The 23,461-nt window shown below is 35.6% G+C and overlaps 1 protein-coding gene across 11 annotated transcripts in view; it reads left to right on the forward strand.

Moving 5' to 3' along the window:
• ADGRB3 (adhesion G protein-coupled receptor B3) overlaps positions 1–23,461 on the forward strand; it is a 458,541-nt gene that overhangs the window by 363,155 nt on the left and 71,925 nt on the right. For all 11 annotated transcript variants that reach the window (XM_032104724.1, XM_032104729.1, XM_032104733.1 and 8 more), the window contains 2 exons: positions 551–654; positions 3,387–3,489. In XM_032104724.1, coding sequence (XP_031960615.1) covers positions 551–654; positions 3,387–3,489 — 207 coding nt within the window. The remainder of the gene's footprint in view (positions 1–550; positions 655–3,386; positions 3,490–23,461) is intronic.

Consider the following 23,461-nt stretch of genomic DNA (forward strand, 5'->3'; position numbering starts at 1 on the left):
TCCTGCCATTCCTTCTAGGCAATCATAGGCCCAAGGAAATTAAGCATGTGAGAATAGTGGATTGAAGTCAAAGTTATTAAAAGTCGGAAAGTTTGGTCATTCTGCAACAAGCATGAATCAAATTCTGGGACAAATTACTGGATGATCTTTAATATATTAGAGTGAAACCAAGCTGTTTTCTTAATGCACAGTTCTAAATATTGCTACTTCTGAAGAGAAATATGTATTTTAATTAATGCTAACTGGAGAGTCATTTAAACTTGTGCTAACATCATAGTCACCTGCTACATGGTAATATTAATAGTTTATTTTTCAAAGTATTGGGCAGGTATTACAAGGCATTTTAAAGCTCAGAGGCCTCTGAGGAATGTATTAAGCAGATCTCAGAGTTATGTAGGGATCCGTTTTGGAATTAATTTGATTTCTTCTTCATAAATGATATTACTGAAACTATCTGTGACAGTTTTTCTGCTTTTTTTTTTCTGTGTGACTTGTTGGTTTAATTGCTGGAGGATGTTTTTTCTTCATGGTTGTCTATTGTAACTTACAGATCATGGAATCATCTGGTACACCCTCAGTGACCTTAATAGTAGGCAGTGGTCTTTCCTGCTTGGCCTTGATCACTCTAGCAGTTGTCTATGCAGCGTTATGGAGGTATGTAATGGGTTGAGAAAGCTAAATGTAAATACATTGTTATATTTATTTGAATTGCAGTTTAAAGAGAGCGCTAGATCCCACATTTATTGTTTGGAAAGTTAAAAGAAAAAAAAGAGGAAAATGTCGTGCATGGTTTGATGCCTAAATTTGTTGATGTGGTTGATCAGTTTTACTGTCTTGGCCTGCTGATGATGGCATAGCCCACTCTTCTCTTTCTCCTCTTCAGTGTGAATGGTATTGCTCTTTTGGTGGGGTATTCATAGTGCTGAATGAAAACAGGATTCTTTTATATGATATATTTCATGTGAGACTTCTGGGCTATACCTTTAACTGCTTTTCTCCCATTTACATTCTTAAACAAACTTCTATGTGATAAAATAAGCGTATCAAAGTGGCACATTTAGGGAGGTTCAGTCAACTGGTTTTGAGTTTATTCACATCAGTTGTAAGTTTGAATAAAGAGCACAAAATTAAATAGTCTTAAATAGTGTGGTGGTACATTCCAATGATAGATTTTCCTTCTGTCCTGAGTTTACAATATTAAAATATTATATTGACTTAAAAGTGCAATAAATACTTATGGAGTAAATTAATTTGAGAAGTAATGAGAAATAGCATGATATCTAAGTGCAGAAGAAACAAAAAAGTAAGATGAAAAGTCATGCAAAGTAATAAACACTTTTAAAAAATCAACATGGATTCTCATTTAACTTTTTTCAATAATTAAAGAGAAATAGATTCCTATGAAAGTAATAAGAAACAAGGAGATGAAACGATAAATTTTAGAGTAATATAAAATCAACCAATAAAATTTTACTTTTAGAAGTAACTTGATAATTTTACACCCATTTCTCTGTCACTCTTCTGTACCACAGAGTCTCACCGGATTAGAAATATATATAATTATTAAGAATATCTAGTTACATAAGTTATGATAAAAGACTATAAAAATTATCAGTTCTTGTCTGTCAAAACTAAGAATGAGAGTATTTCAGGATCTAATTCCCATCTGAAGAATTATAGTGTTATTTTTTCACTCCCTGATATATTTAGCACTTGGATAGAAATACTGTCATGCTCAGTGGAACTAAGCATGGTCTACTCCATGACTTAAATTAGATACAAGAAAGAAATTTTTTACTGTGAGTGTAGTGGGGCACTGGAACAGGTTGTCCATAGAAGTTGGATGCTGCATCCCTGGATGTTTTCAAGGCCAGTTCGGATGGGGTTTTGAGCAACCTGGTCCAGTGGAAGGTGTCCCTGCCTGTGGCAGGGGGTTGTAACTAGATGATTTTAAGTTCCCTTCCAACCTAAGCGATTCTGTGTTTCTATGGTTCTGTGAACTTCTAAGTGGAGAGAAAATGTTATGTGTTATGGCTTTAGTCAATGCTATGAGCTCCTGCTTGCACTGTATTTGCTCGCTCACTAAGGTCCTTTGTAATCCATGGACATTCAGTGTTGGGAATTGACCCAGGTGAATCAATAGTTAACAAGTTAGAAAGTAGCAGTGTGCTGTCTGTGTGAACAAAGGCACTGGACTTTTTGTAGTTGTTTGCAAATACATAGAACTAGCCTTAAGAATGTTGATATATTTTAAGGAAAAATGTGGATTGTGGTATCAGGTTTGTTCTGTCTAACTGAAAAAATGTAATGCTGTATCTCTTGATATGCAAGCAAAAAGGACTAAAATTATTTCCATGTCCAAAGCTCAGCATTTCTTGTGGGTTCAACAGCCTTTTTTACTACTTCCTCAGAGTCAGCTATAGGTGTACAGCTCAGGAGAAGACAGCAATATTAACTGAACTCCAGTGAGAAGCATATAGTACAGGTCATAGAATATATAAAGATATGGCATGGTCTTCAGAGGAGCTGAGCAGCCTTAACTTCCATTTATTTTAGTAGTCAACATTTACTGTTAGCAGCTCTAAAAATCAGGTCAGAAAGGTACTTCACTTGTAAACATAATCATTCTCTTTCTGTCCTGTAGCATATAAAAGGCTGTATACAGAAAAATGAAAACACTTGTACCTTGAAAGGAAATATGTGATAAGACTATTTGACTTTTTCATCTTAAATATATATGTAAAATGAATATACGTTTGCAACAGACATTGTGATGTTCACTGCTATAATTTAATCTTTCTGTACACATTTGGCTATTTTTTGGTGTTCAGTCTTATGAAGATATCAGTACTATTGGAACACCAAGATTATTGTTATCCTTATCCCAATAACGTGTTTCAAAATTCACTGCCATAGTATTATCCACCAACCTGCATCTTATTTATGCATCATGGACCAGATCTTCTGTTTATGTAAATCACCGTATTTTTGCTGAAGTTAGTAATTATGAGTGGCCGGTGCCAGCTGTGGATATTCCCAGGGACAAGCAGAGAGCATAGGAAGTTCCTGACATGAATGCATGTAAGCCCGTTATTATCAGTATAGTGTTAGAACAGTCAATGGTTTTCAAAAGAATCATTGGTAGATTATTTTTAAAATATATAAAGATACTAAGAGGAAATTGTGGAGTATCTATCAAAATATCGTAGTTGTCATGTTTGTACTGTAATAGCTCTTAAATACTCTTTCTGAGCACATGAAAGAGAGCACCTCTCTTTCAGAGTACCTCCAATATTTAATGCAAGAACTAAATCAAAGCTTTGTGTGACTTACTAGTTGTTTTCCTTTTAGAAATGTTGTACCTTCTCTTTGTTTTTTTTGAACAGGTACATCAGATCTGAGAGGTCCATAATTCTAATCAATTTCTGCCTGTCAATTATCTCATCAAATATCCTTATCCTGGTTGGACAAACTCAGACACATAACAAGGTATGAGATGGATTGTATTAAATTTTCCTTAAAGATTAATATTGTTGTTTTATTTGTTTTTAGCTTAAAATAATTATATCCATTTAGTCCTATACTCATAGGACTTGGTGGTTTTGGTAAAATATTAAGAGACAAGGGAAAATATTTACCATCTCTCATAGTCTTTTTTTCCCTTCCAAAAATCCCTTTTGGTATTGTTCCCTCTAGATAAGCTGTGTTCTCTGTGGTAGACTTGTGTGTTTTATAACTAAATTTCAAAGCAAAAAAGTTCAAAGGCTCAACATCAAAAGCGCAAATTCTGGTTCATTATAATAGTTGTAATGGGATTGTGCTACAGTGTTTTTGTCTTTTTATTAACACACTGGTACTCGAAAGGCAAATAGAAATTGCTTAGAAGTTAGAGTATGACTCTTGAAAATGTGCAGAAACAGACATAATAACAAGCCATAGAACTTTAGATCTCTGACTGATGTAGCTATAAGAAAGTAATAAACCTGCATACCTTAGTTAGTGAGGTATTGCTGATTTATTAATAAATTGTTCTCCAAACATCATTGTAATTTGTGCCTCTCCTGTAGAACTGCAGGCTTGCCAGTGTTTTGAGGAATCACCCAATGCCTGGTGATGCTAGGCAGCTCTCACATGTGGCAATAGGTGGTTGCTTAAAATTAACCTTAACTACAGGATTGCTTGGAATAGAAAATAGTGTTTAGTTGGTTAACTGGGCAATATGTGATAGAATGCTGTTAAGTTTTGGAGTAAGCAAGTGCTTGTAAAGTAGTTCGTTTTCCCACTGTGTTAAACTACTTAAGGCACTGCTCATCTTAATTTTTCTGATATCGAACAAAATAATGTTCATCATCTTCTATAGGATAACTGATGTTTCTACAACACACCTGTAATTAATCATGACTTCTTTTCAAATAAGTGCTTAGCGGTTTAGCTGCCAGAAGTCTCATAAATTCAATGTGAGGCACATAGCTGTACCTTGTAAAACATATCCAAACCAAGCATAGCCATTTCCAGCACATAAGGTAAGAAAATTATTGAAGTCAAGATATTAATATGCTTTTAAAGTTTTTCAAGTGTGTAGAGGTACAAATAAACAAAATATGGATTTCCGGAAGAAACCCATGTAACTCTCACAGATTTTTTTCAGGAGGGAAAAAAGCAATGCGCTAACAACTTCAGAGTACCAGAGTACAGAAGATTAATCCTCCCTAGAATTTCAGCACTAACAGCCATAGTCATATATACTATTTTATTATGCATTTCAAGAATAGATATGGTTCAGTAGCTGCAAGTTCCTGTGTACATTGCCACTGTAGAACCAGAGTTTGAGGGCATCAGAACAACTGTGTTGGATAACACCCTTCCTAGGTATGCTGGCTGACTTTCTGTGATGCTTTACTCTGGGAACTCTGAACTATAACACACCCTTAATCCAGTTCCTTTCTATTAATCTTAATCTATTTGAGCTCACTCACTTCTGCTTCCCGAACTTCTCAAAATACAGAGATATTACACTGGTATATTTCTGAGACCAACAGATCCAAAAATACAGATGTCAAAGGAAATAACTGACAGAAAAATACACATCACAAAGTTTATCTTTTTAATATGCAGTCTGAAAAATTACTGTAGAAGAACACTTCTTGCTACATTTGTCTTCTTTTTGAGTCCACGTCTTGCTTTTGATACATTTACATTGATTTGTTTCTGAGATTTCATGATTTACTAGAAGTGAAGCTGTATGAGTTTTTAGTGTTTGAAAATTTTGGGAGAAATCTTGGGAATATTTTATTACAACAGTATAATATTCAAGTCAGCAAAAATTGTTTGATGAATAAAGGCTGAAGTAATATTTTATGGCAAGAAGATGAGCTCTTCTTCTTTTTTTAGTGTATTGGAGAAATTTGAGAAACATAATATGCCAGGTTTGGGTTTGTTTTTTCTGTTCCATTCTCATTCTTCTGTTTATACTATTCTTATATTATTGGGGCACCTAGTTAACATCCACATGATGATGTTAATATCACAGTACTGAAGCATATCCCTTTTTTCTAGGCTTTAGGTTTGCTCTGAGTTTAAATTGTCTGTAGATCTGTATTTGTGTATATTTCCTTTTTGAGTAGGTCCTCATTAATGTCGTCAAAGCTGAATTCCAGTTTAAAGTTGAACAGTGTGTAAATTAAGCATACCAAAGATGTATTTATAGCAAACAGCATATTGTTGATTTGCTTGCAGTTTGTGGTTTCCTTTATCTGTATTAAACACTTCACCAACTACTTTTATTCACTTCAATGCTATTCAATCTCCAAGAAATTTTAGTACACCCGTTGACATCTATGACAAAGAAAAAAAATACAGAGTGTCTTGGTCTAGATAAGTGCTGGTTTTTTGTTATTTTCTGTCTGGTTTAAATAAATCATAGATATTCTAAAATGTTAGGTTTGGCTCTGCTCTTTGAAAGCTGAATATATCATCGATGTTTTTGCAAAAGCTTCTTTTAATGAAAGCTAAGTGAGTTTGAATATTGCATTCTCTTTGGTTCAACTAAGTTCTGACTTTTTTCAGTAGAAAAGATCACCTCCCATGGGCAGAAATGGATAAGATATTTACTGAAGACATGTAGAAGGAATTTACATTCTTTCAGACTAGAATAGATTTTCCATTTCTTGTATTACCTGGTTAAACGTGACTTTTTTGTCCAGTTTTAGTAACCTGAGGATACCAACTGTAGAACAGAGGTCTAGGTCAAGGGTCTTTTCAGCTTGTTTTAGAGTAGTTCATGATGGAAGTCAGGGAGAGGAGTAGGGTTTCTCTTGTAAGATTTGGATTGGGATAGCAAAAAGCCTTTTGTCAACAGCAAAGCTTTGCCTCTTTGTTCCTTCTTGGCAAAACATGCACACTTTTTTGAAGGACACAGCTGAGAAATGTTCTGCTTTTTTCATTATGTTTCCCCAAACCTTTCAAAACACAGAACTTTATTCAAAGCTTTCTTAATGTTTCAGACTGTGCAAAAGATTTCTGTTTTGCCAGATCCTGTTTTGAAGTACAGGTCACTGAAGGCTGAAATAAAAAAATATTATGAAATTAATTATGTATCTTGTTTAAATATTGTTGGTGTTATACTGTGTATGAGAAGCATATTAATTTACTTTAGTATTTCTTTTTGTCTCTTTCTTTCCACTGTTAAATGTTAGCCACATAATCATATTTAATCTTGACAATTTGCAATTGCTACACTTTAACAACTGAATTTAGTTTTAACTCTGAAATCAAGTTTCCTGAATTAAGGAAAGGTAAAACTTCTCATTTATAACCTAATTGCTCAAATATCTGTTATTTCACAAATCCTATGAGATGTCCCTAAGATCTACAAAAGCATTACATATTTACTTTGAAGAGACTGACAAGTATTTTTAGGAAATATCTATCAGTGATTTGTAGCTTTCACTGTATGATAACTCTTGCTATATTATGTTTCCTAATGTTCTTCTTGCCATCAAGAAAAATGGCTGTATTTCTTCTATATGTGGACCTTTAACACTTAAGCTATAAACTTTTACTCTGCTTCTGATCCCATTTAATGAATAGATTCTCTACCCCCCATACGTTATTGATTAATATTACGTGGACTTTTTCCATAAATTCTCTTTCCTTTTGTATACACTCAGAAAATATCCTGGTTTTTTCACAGTTTTGCCAAAACAAAAACATATTTGCTTTTTGATATAAACAATTCCTGTATATCTATTTTTCCTGTGAAGTAAACAAAGATAAATACAATTTGAAATAAACAGTAGAATTCCTTATACATATGAGAAAAAGTTAATTATTTTCTATATAATCTGATTCTGGCTATAATTAAGGGTTCATGGCTGAAGTTTGAGTCACTTGTGAGAAAGTGCCGTATTTTTAAATATTTTTAAAATGTATTTTTAAAAATGCCATAAGACTCAGTACGTTTTGTCAGCCATAGTCAGATTTCTATGTGCCTGCCATGGAAAGAACAGGGAATATGTTAATGCAATATTTAGTAACCCTGATATTCTGTGTCATCCATGTTTAATTGCAATATTCAGTTTATTATGCTTACTATTTTTATTTTGAAATTAATCTCTTAGACCATACCTTAAGGGATATGAAAAAGGCCTGTCCTCATCACCATAACATAAACTGTCAGTGGCCTGACACTGTAAATAAGCAAAACCCCATAAAAATGTGTAGATAATAAGATTAGAATGTGCACTAAATAGACTGACTGGACAAAAAGAACCCACTTTTAGTATTTTTTTTAATAGAGGTGTTAGGTTAAAAGAAACAGATAGAAGTGGAAAGAAGCTGAGAAGCCAAGCATCCCATTCCCATAGCACTCTGAAGTAGCTGACTGCGAAACTAGAGCTCCCTTAGGTTTTGAGAGACGGTGCGTGGTGGGATCCCCTGAGAAACCTGCAACTGTTCAGGTGATACTAATGCTGCCTCTAACCACGTGGCTCTTGCCCCATATCTGCCACTGACTTACAGATGCAGGCATCGTGGCAATATATCTCCTAGGAAACAGCGGGGGAGACCTCAGAGCAGATGGAATGAACAGAGAAGTGATGCTAACACAGCATTAAGGTTGTGTTAGAAAATCAATGAGGAAGTAGGGAATTCAGTATGTCAAGCAGTAGCACTCCATATTTCAAGTCTTTCTGTAGAACTTCAAGGGAATACTTTCCTTTTAAGCAGTTGAAGCCTGGGAAAATATATCCGTCCATTTTTGTCAGTATCCAACTTCCAAATTAGCACCTACTCTGCTGATTGTCATCTTTTTCTTTGTGTAGCAGCTTTTTGAACAGCTGACCCAGAGAGTCTCTGGTATGGGTCATCCATCCCAGAAACACACCAGTAAATAGGTCAGAAGTCAGAGTGCACTGCACCACACGCATCTGTCTGCTTTGTGTTTTGAAACTCAGAAACAACCAAAGGGAGAAAAGCCAATTTAACTGAATAACTATTACAAGAGTAGGTCTGTTTAAGCAATGCTGTTTTACCATGCCAAATTCTGACAAAACCTGTTAACATCAGCTGAATTAACTACCTGCTTTTAGATTCTCAGGAGAACCTCTGGGAGCAGATCTTTCTTACCCAAGATCACTAAACATTGTCATTCATGTTACTGTTACCTGCCTCAGAGGAGAAGGTAACATTCTTCTCAAAAGTGCCTGTCAGACTGTTTCTCAAAATACATCAACTTTGTCATTCAGTTTGCTATATCTAAACAAAACAGACATTTTGATTGTAAGCAGGTTACAGGGAAGAAATTGGTTAGATATTAGGAGCATGTGTTCTCTGTCTCCAATCCCCAGAACCTCTTAAAAAGCTCTTTGAGCTATTTTAGAATCGCAGAATTGTTCAGGTTGGAAAATCTGTCCAACCTCATTCTCAAGGCAGGGTCAGCTGTTAGGTCAAAATGGGTTGCTCAGGACTTTATATCATAATCAAGTCTTGAAAACCTCCAGGCATGATGGCACATCTTCCTTGGGAAACTTCATCCACTGCTTGACTGTCCTCATAGTCAAAATGTGTTTCCATATAACTGGTATAGACCTCTTGTTTCTTTTTATGCCTATTGTCCCTCGTCATCCCACTACACATCACTGTAAAGAACCTGGCTTCATCTTATCAATGACCTCTCTATAGTCACTGACAGGTTGCTCTTAGATGCTGTTAGCTCAGACTTTCCTGAGGTAACTCTTTGCTGTCCTACTCTTCCCAAAATTGTGTGGTTTTTCTTCCTTGATCTTCACGACCTGTTTAGAGTAGTTTTTTCTCTTCCGAAATTCACCCCCACAGCCCTAAGGAAAATAGTTCATTCTCTAACAAACACCTTTCTGAATAATTTCAATCTGTTGATGACTCAAGCAGATGTTTTTCACACCTTTTTCACACCTCTCTTTTGCCTATTTTTTGAATTTCAGTGGAAATAGAAAAGTAGTCAATGGGAAGTAGATCAATCTACAGTTAAATGTTCATGTCTTTCACTTACCTAATCTTACTTTTAAGAAAGAGGAAACAATAAATGATTCTAAACAATAGTAAAAATTGTTTAAAAATGGAGTTACCATGGCAATTGACATCACAAGATTAAGGGTTTAAGTAATAATATAACAACAGCAACATCAAAACCAAGTTACTTGGTTATTTTCATTCTAATTTAAAAGTTGAATTTCTAATGGATTTTCTTATGTGAATTTACCCTAAGAATCTAGGCATAGAAACCCTTTGCCACAAAAACCTAAACAGATACAGAAACACAGTAAGATTTTTTTTTTGTAATAGATATCTGGTAAAATAATACATCAAAAATCACAACTCTAAGATAAGTGCTATGTAAGTCTTATGCCCTGCAACAATAATTATTACATCATTACTCTTTCTGTATAACAGAATGAAACTATAGAGAACAAAATCACTTTTAAACAACTATAATTTAACAAATAATAGTGTAAATTTGGTGCAAAATACTGTCTACCTATTGTACTGGATTTTATTTATACATCGCTACACCTCCCTGTTGGGTCTGCATATTTTTAGGAACATATGGTATGCTTTAACCTTGACATGCACTATGAAGTTCATTTGTACAGTTTTGCATTTTTTCCTTTTATTCTCCTAGGTCATGGTTTTTAGGCCCTATGTCTTGCAATCACGTCAAGTGAGAGCATTTTATCAGAAAATCACTGTTGGATTGATCTGATTCTCTGACTGGTCTGATAAGAGTTTCATTCTCATTTCCACTTCCTATCTTTTCTTCAAGGTGATGTTAAGTGAAATTTCATGGGAAGTGGGACAAGCAGTATGCAAATCTGTGTTCTAGACTGAGGCTAACAGTAAAATGGAAAGACAAGGATGATCACACGAGTTCTGACCTTTCCTGCTTTCTCTTTCTGAGAAAGAAATGGTGGTCATTGTGTGCCCAAGTCAATGAAGTCAGCATTCGGCAAGTGTGATCTGAGCATATTTATGACATGAGAGAGACCAGTGTTGGTAGACTCTCTGGATCACAGCAGGGTTTTGTCAAGAGAGGGATGCTAGCTTGTCAAATAAAGGGACTCCTACGTATGACCAGGGACCCAGAATTATGTACCTAGAGATCCTCTTGGTGCTAATGTAAAAGGTATGTACTACTTCTAAATTTTAGACTGCTGCTGAAATATGACCTTTTTATGCTTGTTTTCATGGACATACATGCTTATTTTGTTGAGTCTCAGTGAGTCATACCATAGACATTAAGCCTGGTACTGAAAAATTTGACAGTAAATGTGCTCTGGTATTTTTTTCTTCTAATGGTTTTGTCAAAATTCATATCAAACTGACATTGTGGATGAATAAGTAGGTATTTTGTGGAATTTAATAGAAAATTATCCTCCAAATAATTGTTGAAAGAAAATGGTAAAGGTAAATTTATAAAGCATGCATTTGGCTATAATCATGGACATTTTTAATGAATGTAATTGTGAGATTTCCAGAACCCTGCAGGGAGGTGTACATGTTTGTAATAAAAAGGCCTCAAGCTGTTAAAACTGATAGAATTCCTGTAATGTCAAGAAAGTTCAGTTTGCACTAGACTTCTGGGTTTAAAAACAGGATGGAAAACATGTTAGTATCTCTCTCTCCTGAAGAAAATTGAAATATATCTGGCACAAGGAGTCCAGCAGTTGGAAGGAAGTATGAATAAGGTTGGCACAAAATGTTGTTCCATTAGTAAGTGATTATATATCTGTCTCTAATTAGTAGCGTGGCATATAATTTGTGCTCTATGCTTTTCATTTCATGAAAAATTGCATTTGCAACCTATCACATATTTGCTAAATAATTTCTTTAAGCTGGAAATCTAAATGGATGTATTATTCTTTAAATACCACTTAAAGTTAGGTGAAAGATTAGAAAGAGAATGGCTGCCTTAACAAGCTTAGCTGAGCCATACAGGACAGCAGAACCTGATGTGTCAGAACGTACAGCTATTGAAACCTGGGTTTTAAAAAGAAGGGATTAATTGCAAAGCTGTTGTTATTTGCATTTAGATTTGACACTTCTTATATTTAAGAGGGCTTTTAAGTCTCTGTCTTTTATTGTATATCCTCTTATGTCAAGTCAATCAGCGGTCAGGCTTGAGTGTTAGCAATTTAATTATTGCTATAAAACCTTAATTTTGACACTGCTTATCTTTTAAAGTAAATACAGAATAGTAATAGCATTTTACTGAACTGAATGATCTGACAAGGCATTGTAGTTGTACTAAAATGGAAGAAAAATGTTTTTGCTAGGAATAATAGTTAGACCTCGGTATGAAGACTGTATTAAGGATGGACAAGGACTGTTGTTAGACCCAGTTTGTCTCCTGTAGTTATTCAGAAACCACAGGTGATAAAATCACTGCAGAAACAAATATGTAAGACTTAAACCTGATCAAGTGTCTACTTCCGTTCGTTTCTAAAGGATTCTTCCTTTTGGAAAGAAGATTCAACAATAACACCTGACATTAGTAAAAACATTTTCTAGACAGATTTTTAAACCTTAGCAAGATGATTCAGTCACAGTCCACGAATACCTAAAGAATGTATCTGTCCTTGTTAAACATTAGCCATTAAGCAATCAAACATATCATTTTAACTGTAGGAAATTTTCTGCCAATTGCAAATAGGAAGCGTTCAAAACTTTGAGTTGTGGCATTAATCCCAGTGCACACATTTTTCCAGTAGCAAATGCAAAGCCTGAAATGAATCAGAGCTAAGCCAAATTGCATTGCCTTGCAGTTGCCATGGCTAGGAGCATGCACACAAGTTATTGATACAGCTCATATGACACTCGTTATGCCATGATGACTTCATTATGTGTTGGAGCCTCTGGAGATCTCAGTTCACTGAAGTTTCAATATTTCAGTGGATAGGTATGATAAGCAAAGCAGAGCCAAAGAAACAAATCAGGGTTTTTTTGTCAAAGGAGCCCTTTACAGAATTGCCATTCAAGATATGTGTATGCTACACTCAGTGCAACTGGACCTTGTTATCTGTTAGTGATACACTCTCTTAGTGTTAAATAATAAGAATTCACATGGGTTTTGCTAATCTCAGCTCATGGTCCTTCTGTTCTCTACATTTAAACCTGTCATCGTATGTCATCTAGAAGGACTGGTTTAGGTCACTCGGATTCACTTGTCTCCCTTAGAAATTGATGGGCAGAAATCTCCTAGTGCTATGAAAGATTAAACTTCTGGAAGGAATTTGTCTAAATGGTGTTGAAAACTAGGAAATAAAAATGGATGATTAAGAATGCACAAAACAAGTAGCCCTCCAATGCAGTCCCTAGCTTCCTACTTCTCCAAACTTCTTGTAAGGCTCATATGTAGAATACTCCCCTGTGGCACTCCAGTTCTCTCATCATGGTCTGCTAGAGGCTTTTGTTTTCTGGAGCTTCTAAAATATGAGAATTGATCTACTATAAAGCATTATCTAGACTGCTCTAAACCTGTAAGTATCAGTTGGTTTAGATATGCTGCTGTATGTTCAGAGGATGGCAATGATTGCAGTGGTTGGCTCTGCAGGCAGAGTTATCTGATCTGTGCAGATCACAGAGCATCAGTAAGGGAATTCCCTGCAGAGGAGCAGAGAGAATACAAATAAACTTTCCAGAGGTAATTTGGCTATATTTTGTCATCCAGAGTGTGATGGACATCTATATAGTCTGGAAGATTCTGTAGGAGACATCCCTGCTAAGAATATAATTTAAAATGCAACGTTTTATACTTGCTATTTTTAGTTGCCAAGATGCATCTGAGAGACATATAGCATTAATTATTAATTATTGTTGTTGTTGATAAAAATAAACCTATCATTAAGGCTCTGGGAATATTTCCAACATCAACAAATTTTCCATTTGATTTATTAATGGATATAAATATTTTTATTTTATATTTCCCTCCGTTCAGAACCTCAAGTTATTTCATACTTCCCCCTCCCATAGGAAAAAGCTTGAGTAAATGTATCAGCCTTGCACTCTGTTCTCAATGTCAGCCCACTGAGATCTGCCAGCTCTCCTGTAGAAACAGTGAGGACCCATTTAGCTGTACTTAGACTGTATTCTCTCCATTAATGAGGATTTTGACCATAGAAGTGTTGATTGGTACACAGAAACAGTGGATGCTATGAAGAAGGCTGGACATGAAACTCTGACAGATAAAATGGAGCAAAAAGATGCTTCGTTTCCTCCCAGCAGTGAGGGTAGGGTCACCTACAGGGAAAAGCTGTACTAGAAGCAGTAGTGCTGTGTAGGGGACAAACTTTGCTCTTATTGATTAGAGTCACACATGAGAGGAACCAAAGAATTAATTAATTTTTTTTGCATTAGCAGAGGTTTCTGACTGGTCTGGAAGTGTCACCCACCGAGCACTCCGCATGTAGAGCAGATTAGAGTGGTTAAATATTTAGGCCTCAAAAGCTGATACACCAGTGAATCACACAGCAGAGAAGAAAGGTCACAACTTTTACTCTATATACTAATGCGTACAAATAACAGTACTGTGATAAAAGCTGACATTTTGGAGTTCAGGGGCTTCCAGACAGGCTTTTTCCACTTTCAAATAAAGAAGACAGCTTACAGGATACCAGCTTTACCTTCTGATCATGTAGGATTTTTCAGCATTTCAATTTCACTATTGAACCATTTTGTGATGATGGCAGAGCACAGGAACTCATAAGAAAGAGAGGCAGCATCCAACAAGAATATTCCAATCTCTAGAGGCTCTGGCCAGCTGGGTATTTCTTACAGAGGAGCCCACCATGTTCATGGACTATTGTAGGCTTTGGCTGTTGCTCCAACCTGGAATCTGACAGAATAAACCTCTTTGGGGATTTACAAGTTAATAGTTAGGAATGACAAGTTAAAAGGCCACATGAGTGGTCACAATGAGTTGAGCACATTTCTAACTTCCCTAAGATACTACCTGCTCTTAGATCTTCTCTGATTTTAGTGCATTCCACATGGATAGCTCTGTGTCAGATAAAAATTCATCTCCCCTCACTGAGGCGCTTTTTTTTTCTGCAGATAGTCTTTTAGTACATATTGTTTTAGATGGAAACAGTTTGCATCCCATATATATTAAACTTTTAATAGAAGACTCAGTGAGACATGGAGCCAGGGGTTAATCATGTGGTTAGCCATGCGCTTAATGACTTAAAATAACTGAAGAGATTTTATTTCCTTTAAAAGGCTACTAATGCATTCTTTAATAAGTCATAATTTGTGTGTAATAAAATGCTTGGGCTCAGTCAATGATAATTTTGCTACTTAGGAACAATTTGAAGTCACACACTCTTAGAATAATACAGAAGCATTTGCTTTCCATCTGAAGCTCTATGGTAAACATCTATGTTTCTTTGAGCTTTATGGGACGTTGCATTTTGCTTAATATTTTTATCGTTATTTACCTTTCAAATAACAAAAACTAAATTGGAACAGAGCTCAAAGCATTTTGGAAAAAGAATGTTTATATATGCTAATGACTTCTAATTAGGAATAAAAATACTAGAAACGAAGATAATGTGTTACTAGCAATACAGTTACTGTGTCTTTAATTATAAGCAGTGCCTTCCAGGCCATAGAGAGTTTGAGTGGAGAACAGACCAACATGCTCAGTAGACAAGACAGCCACCCATTCCTCTCCTCTTGAACACCAAGGAAAATTCCTTCTTGTGTAAACAGACCTGTGGTACTTCTAACTGTGGAGAAGGATGTCACAGTAAAATTATTTTATTTCCTAGTTACTGTGAAAAATGCAGGTAACTTGTGAGCATGGTGGTGGTGCTACGTTGACAATTTGACTTGATAATCTCAGAGGTCCAACCTTAACAATTCTATGATTTTTTGATTATTGGATAGTGTATAATGTCTGTCATTTGCTGTCAAAAAGGAGGAGAGAGAATTTTTCAGCCAAACTGTCTTGGTAGCAGCCAACCACCACTTTACACTGCCTCTGCTCTGAGGTGTGGTCCTAGTTTTGAAGGCTGCATGTTCCATTCTTATCTACTCCTTGCAAGGAGTGTTCATAGTGACTGGAGATTTCTCTTTCAGGCCTGCATGTGGAAAAAATAATCTGTTGTCAAATTAAAGATTAAGAAAGAAAAATTACCATTAGTCTCTGATGTCAACAGTCATCCTTTATTTTCTTCCCTTCAATTCTTTATTCTTTCATCTTCATTAATTGGTTGTCTGGCTTTTATGATTTGTGATCTTTTGCTTTTGGTCTGGCTTTCCTCATCCTTTCCATTGATGCCAATTCTTTGTTTCTTTGTCATCCAACATTATGATCAAAGCCAATATTTGGGAATTCATGGACTTCTACACAGGGCTTCTCCATTTTCAAATAGAAGGACAGCTTGCAGGATACCAGCTTTCCCTCCTGATCATATAGGTTTTCTTCAGTATTTGTATTTTACTGGAGAAAATTTTTCTGATGGTAGTAAGGAACTGAAACTCATAAGAAAGAGAAGCAGCATTCAACTACATTATTCAAGTCTATAATGGCTCTGGCCAGCTGGGCATGTTTTGTTTCCAGATAATTTCTTACAGAGGAGCTCATCACATTCGTGGACTTTTGGAGGGTTTGCCCATTGCTCCAACCTGGACTCTGACAGAAGCAGCTTCCTCAAGGATTTGCATGTTAGAAGAAGGAAAGTTCCTTGTCTGTTCTATTTCCACCCCCTTTTTCTGACTCTCTTTAATTTTCTAAATTAAGAGGCAGAGATCTTCCTGTTCGCTTTGTCCCTCCACATTTCTTGTCCACTTTTTCACTCAACTGTCAATCTTCTCAGCAGATAATCTCTTTAGAGTAATGTCTATCCTCTTCTGTTGTTGCCTTCAAATTACCGAATTCCCTTTCTCAGCCAGGATAAGTTGAAATTTCAAGCTCAGTTATAGAAACTGAATGCAGTAGCTCTGCCTCATAGATAGAAAAATGAGAAATAAAGTGTGGTTATGAGATGTGATAGCTCAGTAAGACTCTTACCATGTGCCAGAGGGACATATATTGTGTGCAAGCAGTTATCCATTGCAGTGCTTCTCATAAGAAATGTTTTGTTCTTCTTTCTGTTATTGAGCTATAGTTTAAAAGACAGTGGGGAGCAGAGATTATATTACTATATATTTAATATAGAATTACAGTATGCAATGATGTCATATATAGTATATATTTTGCATATTGTGGAATCAATTAAGGAGGCTTCCGCTCAAAATTAAGTGCTTTAATAGTATTTTAATTGCCCCCCAGTAATTTAGCTGGGGGGTTTTATCCTAAGCCAGCCAGCAATCTAATGCATCACTGACACTTTTGCAGCCCCATGGCACAGAGTAGGACTGAGAAACTGCCTCTTGCACAGGTGCAAAATAACCTAATTATGTAAGAGCCTGTTCTGAAGTCCCTTCAAGAAACCATCCATTCTGGTATGTGGCTGTCCTGTTCCTGTGTGGCTTTATGCTATTATGGGAAATCACACTATACAGCAGTTTTTTCTTTAGCAAGCTGACCATCACGATCTCCCTTGCAGTACTCATATCTTCAAGTACTCTGTTATGTTCTAAAGTAGGCCAGGCATTCTTTGCTAAATTTATGGCTAATACTACCTTTTAAAATCAAATCTACTTTTATAAAATTGTGGTGTATTGTTTTAATCTGTTAACAGAATGAAAGTTTTTAAAGAGACAAAATTGAACTCAGTAAATAAATAGATTGTTTATTAAACACCCACTTTCCAGGCTGATCTTAGGCCCTTTTTTTATCTCTGTGTTATCAGAGATTGAGATCATTAGATTGATGCTTAGACCATCATGTCACTTCCATGTTTCTGTGTTTACTAAAATCTACCTTTTAAAATCAGTGTTAAACTATGGGCTGGTTGAAGAACGTTAAAGAGGGCTGGATGTTAACTTGTACCTGCAGCCAGTAAATCCTTGTTAAATGACAGGAAAAGTGTAACAGCAGAGCTGCTTGAAAACCATCACGATCAGCACACATCAGTATGAATCACTAGGTAAAGTGAAAAACAGTGAAAATTAATCCTGAAGTCTAATTCAACTCCTTTGCATTCCTTTTAAAATGCAAACAGGCCATAAAGCCTCTGCTGCCTAGTTAAGCAGTTAGTCTACAAGTGCTTTGTTTCAAGGGCTCAGCACAAAGTAGGTTGAATACACTAGCAAATATGTCCTTCTTCATTTATTCTAGCTGCTTGTCAGAGTAACAGAATGGGTGCTGTTCTCTTGGTTTCTCTAATTCCAAATAAGGGTTTCATTCCCTCCCAGCTCTCATTTAGGGGCAGATTTTCCATACAGTGCTTTCTAAGCTGCACAATACACCCAGATTATACTGGGGGCTGTGTAGCATGAAATCCTGCAGAGCTTTGAAATTAAGCTTAAAACCCTGCCGTGCTTTGGAGATGATGGCTATGTATTCAGCAGCAAGTTGGAGGACGAGTGGAGAAAGGCCCAGGAGTTTCACAAATATTGCTGGGACAGGACTAAGGTGTTCCAGATAGGACCCATCCAAGGAACACCATTTTGTATTTACTATGCCTGCCAAAATAACAGCCCACCACACATTTGCTATACTTTTACAAAATGTCATAAAAAATTAATTGTGGTAGATCAAACACAGAAGCAAAATTTATGTTTACATTGTATTAACTTGTTTTCTTGTGGGATGGTGTTCTTTGCAATCCCTTTTGTTTTTTAATTCTTTTTAAGCCATCTTTTCTTATGGGACAGTTTTCTGTATACTCTGAGTTGTAGAGTGGATTTGAAATTGAAGGATCTAATCATTTGTATATACAAAGCTAGTAAGTGGCGCATTGAGTCAACAGAATTTGATAGGAGCACCTACAACTGAATCAGACTTTAATTCTGAAGTGAATTCTTGCTCCTCCAAAGCTCTGGGACCTGTGCAACAATTCCATTTAAGATAAGTCTTTTGTTGCAATGCCTGTGACAGGGTAAGAAAACCTAAAGTAACTATTATCACCCAGCTAGGTGAACCAATTCGTTTTCAAGTTGTTCCCGAGCAAGAATTCACAGTCCACAAACTTAACACCCTTGTGGAAAATCTTGTATATTTCTTTCAAAAGGGGAAATGTTTTGTAATTCCATTACTGTTTAAAAAATTATTGTATCTTTGTTTTATATTTCAAGAGAATATTTGGTGCATCTCTTGAAAAAACACAATTTCAGAGCAGTTTGGAATAAATTGTAAAGAACTCCATTAAATCTGATAGAACATTTCTTTGTGCATGTGTATGTGTGTGCATGTGTGCCTGTGTACGCTGATGTGTCTAGGATTTTCCAAACAGGAGTCTGTCATATAATATATAATATTTTTTTAAATACACAACTTCCTTTGATTGTGATGGGATCTACAAGTGTGTATGAGAGTAGAATAAAGTTCATTAGTGACTAGATCAACCAGGCATAGAATCCTGAGGTCAAAATGCAACTCTGATGCATTTCCAATATGAGCAAATGATGAAAACAAAGGCAATGTGCTAGATACATATAAAGAATTCACAAAAATATCTGAACAGAGGGACATGGGGAACCTACAGTATATGCTGTTGAATCAAAAGATAATATGTTTTATTATCCTTTTTTCCTTTGTTTGAAGATACATTTGAAAATTATTAAAATGTCTATTTTCTTTTGAAAACAAAGCAAAAAATCAAAATGTTTTGTTTAATATTGCAATATTCTAATGCATATGAATGCATAATATCATTTATGTATTCCTTAAGTCTCATTTGAGGTGAGTTAATATCAACCAAATAGAAGAATTCAATTAATAATAAGTCTTCCTTAGTTCAAAAATATTTCAGAGTTCAAAATAATGTTTAGACTTTCAATGAGGGTAACAGTGGCAGGTGAAGTTTTTGTTCTACCAGCACACTGGATATCTTTCTACATATTTGACACCTGGTTCCATACATCATGTGTTTTCCTGCATCATTTGTCTCACATTCATGGAATTTTAAATTTTGTTAGAAGTATCAGCAATTTTTTATGGCAGTAAGAAGCTGTGAATGTGTTACAGGTCCGTGGGCAAGCAGCTTGAATTGATCTTATTTTGCACAGTGATGCAGTTGCTTTTCAGTGATCTGAGAATCGAATCATGTCTTATGTTAAGTAGTCATGGCATTATATCCTGATGAATTTATTATTCTTTCTATTAAGTTTTTCTGTGAGCAATCACAATACTGACAAGGCTGCCATATTCACATTTTTAAGCAGCTGGTGGGGCTGATTTGCCTAAAGGCTCCCAGGGGACAGTGGGTGTTCCAATCCTTTTACAAAGAGAAGTGACAAGTTGGGCTCTCTTAAGTGACTGTGCCCCTTTCTTTATGCCTCTAGATTCCTCCATCTCAGCAGGAGAAACATTAGTATAGATTTGCAGTGTAATATTAAACTGATTTAACTTTAACTTTGCAGCTTTTCTGTTACTGGTCTTGCCATGCATAAGCACAAGTTCATGTAACATAGAGGGCTTAGCCTGATTCTCAGTACCTTCTCTACATTTAGGGTAGAAAGAATTGATTTATTTCTTAATCTAGCTAGAGAGTTTAGGATGGTACTTAGCATTTAACCTGGGATTTTACTTACTCTTTTCTTGAAAATACTAATATGCTGGCACACTAGCCCTGAAATCCACTTACGTTGTGGCAGCTTAACTTATAGTAGCAAAAGATACCACAGATGCATAGATGATAGGTTTTAAAATTGTTTGTGTTTTAAGTATTAAGCACGCTTCACAGGGTATATCCCCAATGATATGTGTGAAATATCATTCAAACTTCAGTAGTCTAGACTTAATGAAGTTAGTGAAAATTCTGTGCCAATTCTAGTAACTTCATGGCTTTGCCCTTCCTGGAAGGACTGAAACACTTGAAATTACTGCAGTATATTCAGAAATTAAATCCAGACATCTTTAATTAAATTTTTTTTTTGAGTATGTGTTTTTTTATATCTCAAGACTTTCAGGTTACAATTTCAGACTTGCTTCAAAATGTACCCCCTTTGTGGAGTTGAACTGTTCAGCATTTTGCTTGCCTCCAAACCCATGTATGATACAGAAACCAGATATTCTCCCAAGCACCAGCTCTGAAGGGCCCAATTTATTCTGTGTTCTGAGAGCACACCAAAACTGCAGTGACAGAGCAAACCTCCCAACAAAAAATACCTAAAACTGCATTTTTTTTCCCCCTTGAAGCTCTGTTCTTGGTTCTTATGTGGTTAGGAGTCTCCTGCTTTTCTGAAACCAGTGGAAGGTAAAGCTCCGGACTAATTTACACAAAACAGCATCTATGGAATTCAAATGCTAACTTGAGAAAATTTAAATTTTTAAAACTGTTTTCCCCTTCTGATCCTGTGTGAAACTAAACTGCCTGTTAGTAACACCTTCTTAAACGAAGATTATAACATAAATGCATAAGCATTTATGCATGAAAGTGTTGATATTAATTATCTTCCCATAACAGGAATGTGCTGTTGGTTGATTGTAGTAGGATGTAATCATACATTTAGAGAATTTTCAATCTTATCTAAATACACATCAGCTACACTCCTTCAGCAGCAGCTAGGCTGCTCCTTGGTCAAAGATTTGTACACAGCTCCACTGCTCCCAGTGATCCAGGGATGCCTTGGGACTGGTGCACAGCACTGCTCCCTGTTTTTCACACCAACTGGTCTGCGTGCTTATCAGTGTTATTTTCTAACACTGGTTTCTATACACATTTTGTAGCAAAATATGACCATTCAAATGGTACATTTAACATATATGTCAGATTTGTTTAGATTCTTAACCACACTGTCAGGTTTCATTTAAATGAAAAAGAAATCAGGCTGATAAAGCTGTTGACATTCAGATTCTTTCTAAATTTTGAAGTGTCATTATTATCTTTCTCTTGTGATGTAGTTATGATATACTCTGAGATAAAGAAATACACTTTTAAAATGTGAACTTTCACAGTTTTATTTTAAGGCAGAGCTTTTATAGATTTCCAATCACATAAATAGTTGAGAAGTATCATTTAATTCACAGAAAGATGAATCTTGGCTGAAGACTATACAATTAAGCAAATGAAAGCTGTTAGCCTTATTTAGCCTCATTTTCATATATCACATAGCAAGAAAGGCAACATTTTTTCGTTTTTGTATGGTCTCACACCCATTCCAGGGTTGCAGGCAAGATTATAGCAGATTTTGAAAAGTTTGTAATGGATTTATTACATTTAATGAACATGCAATATATGGCTCCTCAGCCTTGGCTGACATTTTGAAATTAGGCTTCCAGCAGTGAAATCTTGTCAGGGATGGGTTTTAGATTACTCCAGCTTTCAGGATTAGAGCTTTTTGTCCATAATGTCAAGTACAATTGTCTGTTAAATGCTAAATGAGCATACCATTGGTAATGCACTAGCAGCACAGAGAATAGACTCTAGAGAGTTTCAATTTTTGCTGACTCAGAACTTTATTATGAACCTTATTCAGAGTTCTATTCTTGAGTGTGTGAGGACATAGAGGAGAAAGATATCTGTAGAGTTTTTAAAAGTGTATTTTATACTGTTTTCAGTTTACATTACAGTAGAACAAGTTGAGTTATCAAAAACACAAAATTCTATTTTTATTTAAATTTCTGCACGTTTTTGCCATATATAAATATGCCCTTTATATGGTAAAATATATATTTGTACATAAGTGAAGCCTAACTACTATAATCTTTAAAAATATGACTTCTTAATACTTCTGTCTTGCACAGCAACAGTGAAGTTAAGAATTTAAAAATATGACCAACCGAAAAATAACTATATTAGAGAAACAGACAGAGAAAAACAAATAAAAGGTCATGTGCATCATGTTTTGTCATGTTATGCACATTAATTTGTACTGAGTTAATTCAATGGCAGTCTAAAATCCCATATCTTTTATATCTATAAAGCAGTGTTTGAGCCAGCTGTTATCTCAGGCCCAATATGTTATCTCAGGCAACAATAATGTAGGTATTAATTCAGTAATATGGAAGTTTTTAGTCAGAAAAGGCATAGAAGGTAATGCCATCTGTGCCCTTACATCGGATGGCTAGACTCCACTGCTTAAAGTGTATAAAATGTTGGGAGTCTTGAAAAAATGTGTGTACAGATATGTGTGCTGAGTCAGCAGTGTCTAAACTGGAAAATGAGAAAGCATTGAGGAGAGGTTTGCAGGTCACCACTGCAAGCTTAGCACTTCTGCTTGCTCTAAAATCACAGAAAGCCCTTTCCAAGGTCAGGTCAGTCCTCCCACTTTGTGGGGGGAGCAAGACACATGTTTATTTCTGTCCCTGGCTCTCATCTTGCCTTGTCACGACTGTGTGCAAGGCTTGAGATCTAATTAGACAAAACATGACTTTTCAACCTTAAAATTCGTCTTTATTTTAACTGGTAACTCCACCAACCCATCAGCAATTAATTTATTCTCTTTCTTTTTTAATTGATTAATTCCTCAGTACAGTAGAAAATAATTGATGGTTTAAGTATTTTGCTACTGTTCATTATTTCTTACTTTGAAAGTAAATATCCTCAGAGTCTCTCATTGGAAGACTGTTATCCTGTGACAACATTTTAATCCACTGAAATCTTTTAATTACCTTGACTGTTTGTGTTTGATCTCACCAACTACCAACCAGTGCAAATATTTTTTCTTCTGTTTTCTGCACCTTTTGGTGACAACATATTTTCAGCAATACACATTTTCTACTTTTGTATATATCATCACTTTTCTTTAAAATGGAGCAATTTTTAGTGCTGTGAGTGCCTCATGAGGCAAGACCATGAGGCACTGAGCCAAGCAGATTATTGGACTAAGCAGGCTAAATTCCATTGACTTTGCCAGCATCGGGCCAATTTATGGTAGT

Source organism: Corvus moneduloides, chromosome 3 (genome assembly GCF_009650955.1).
Source record: "Corvus moneduloides isolate bCorMon1 chromosome 3, bCorMon1.pri, whole genome shotgun sequence".
Lineage (NCBI taxonomy): Eukaryota > Metazoa > Chordata > Aves > Passeriformes > Corvidae > Corvus > Corvus moneduloides.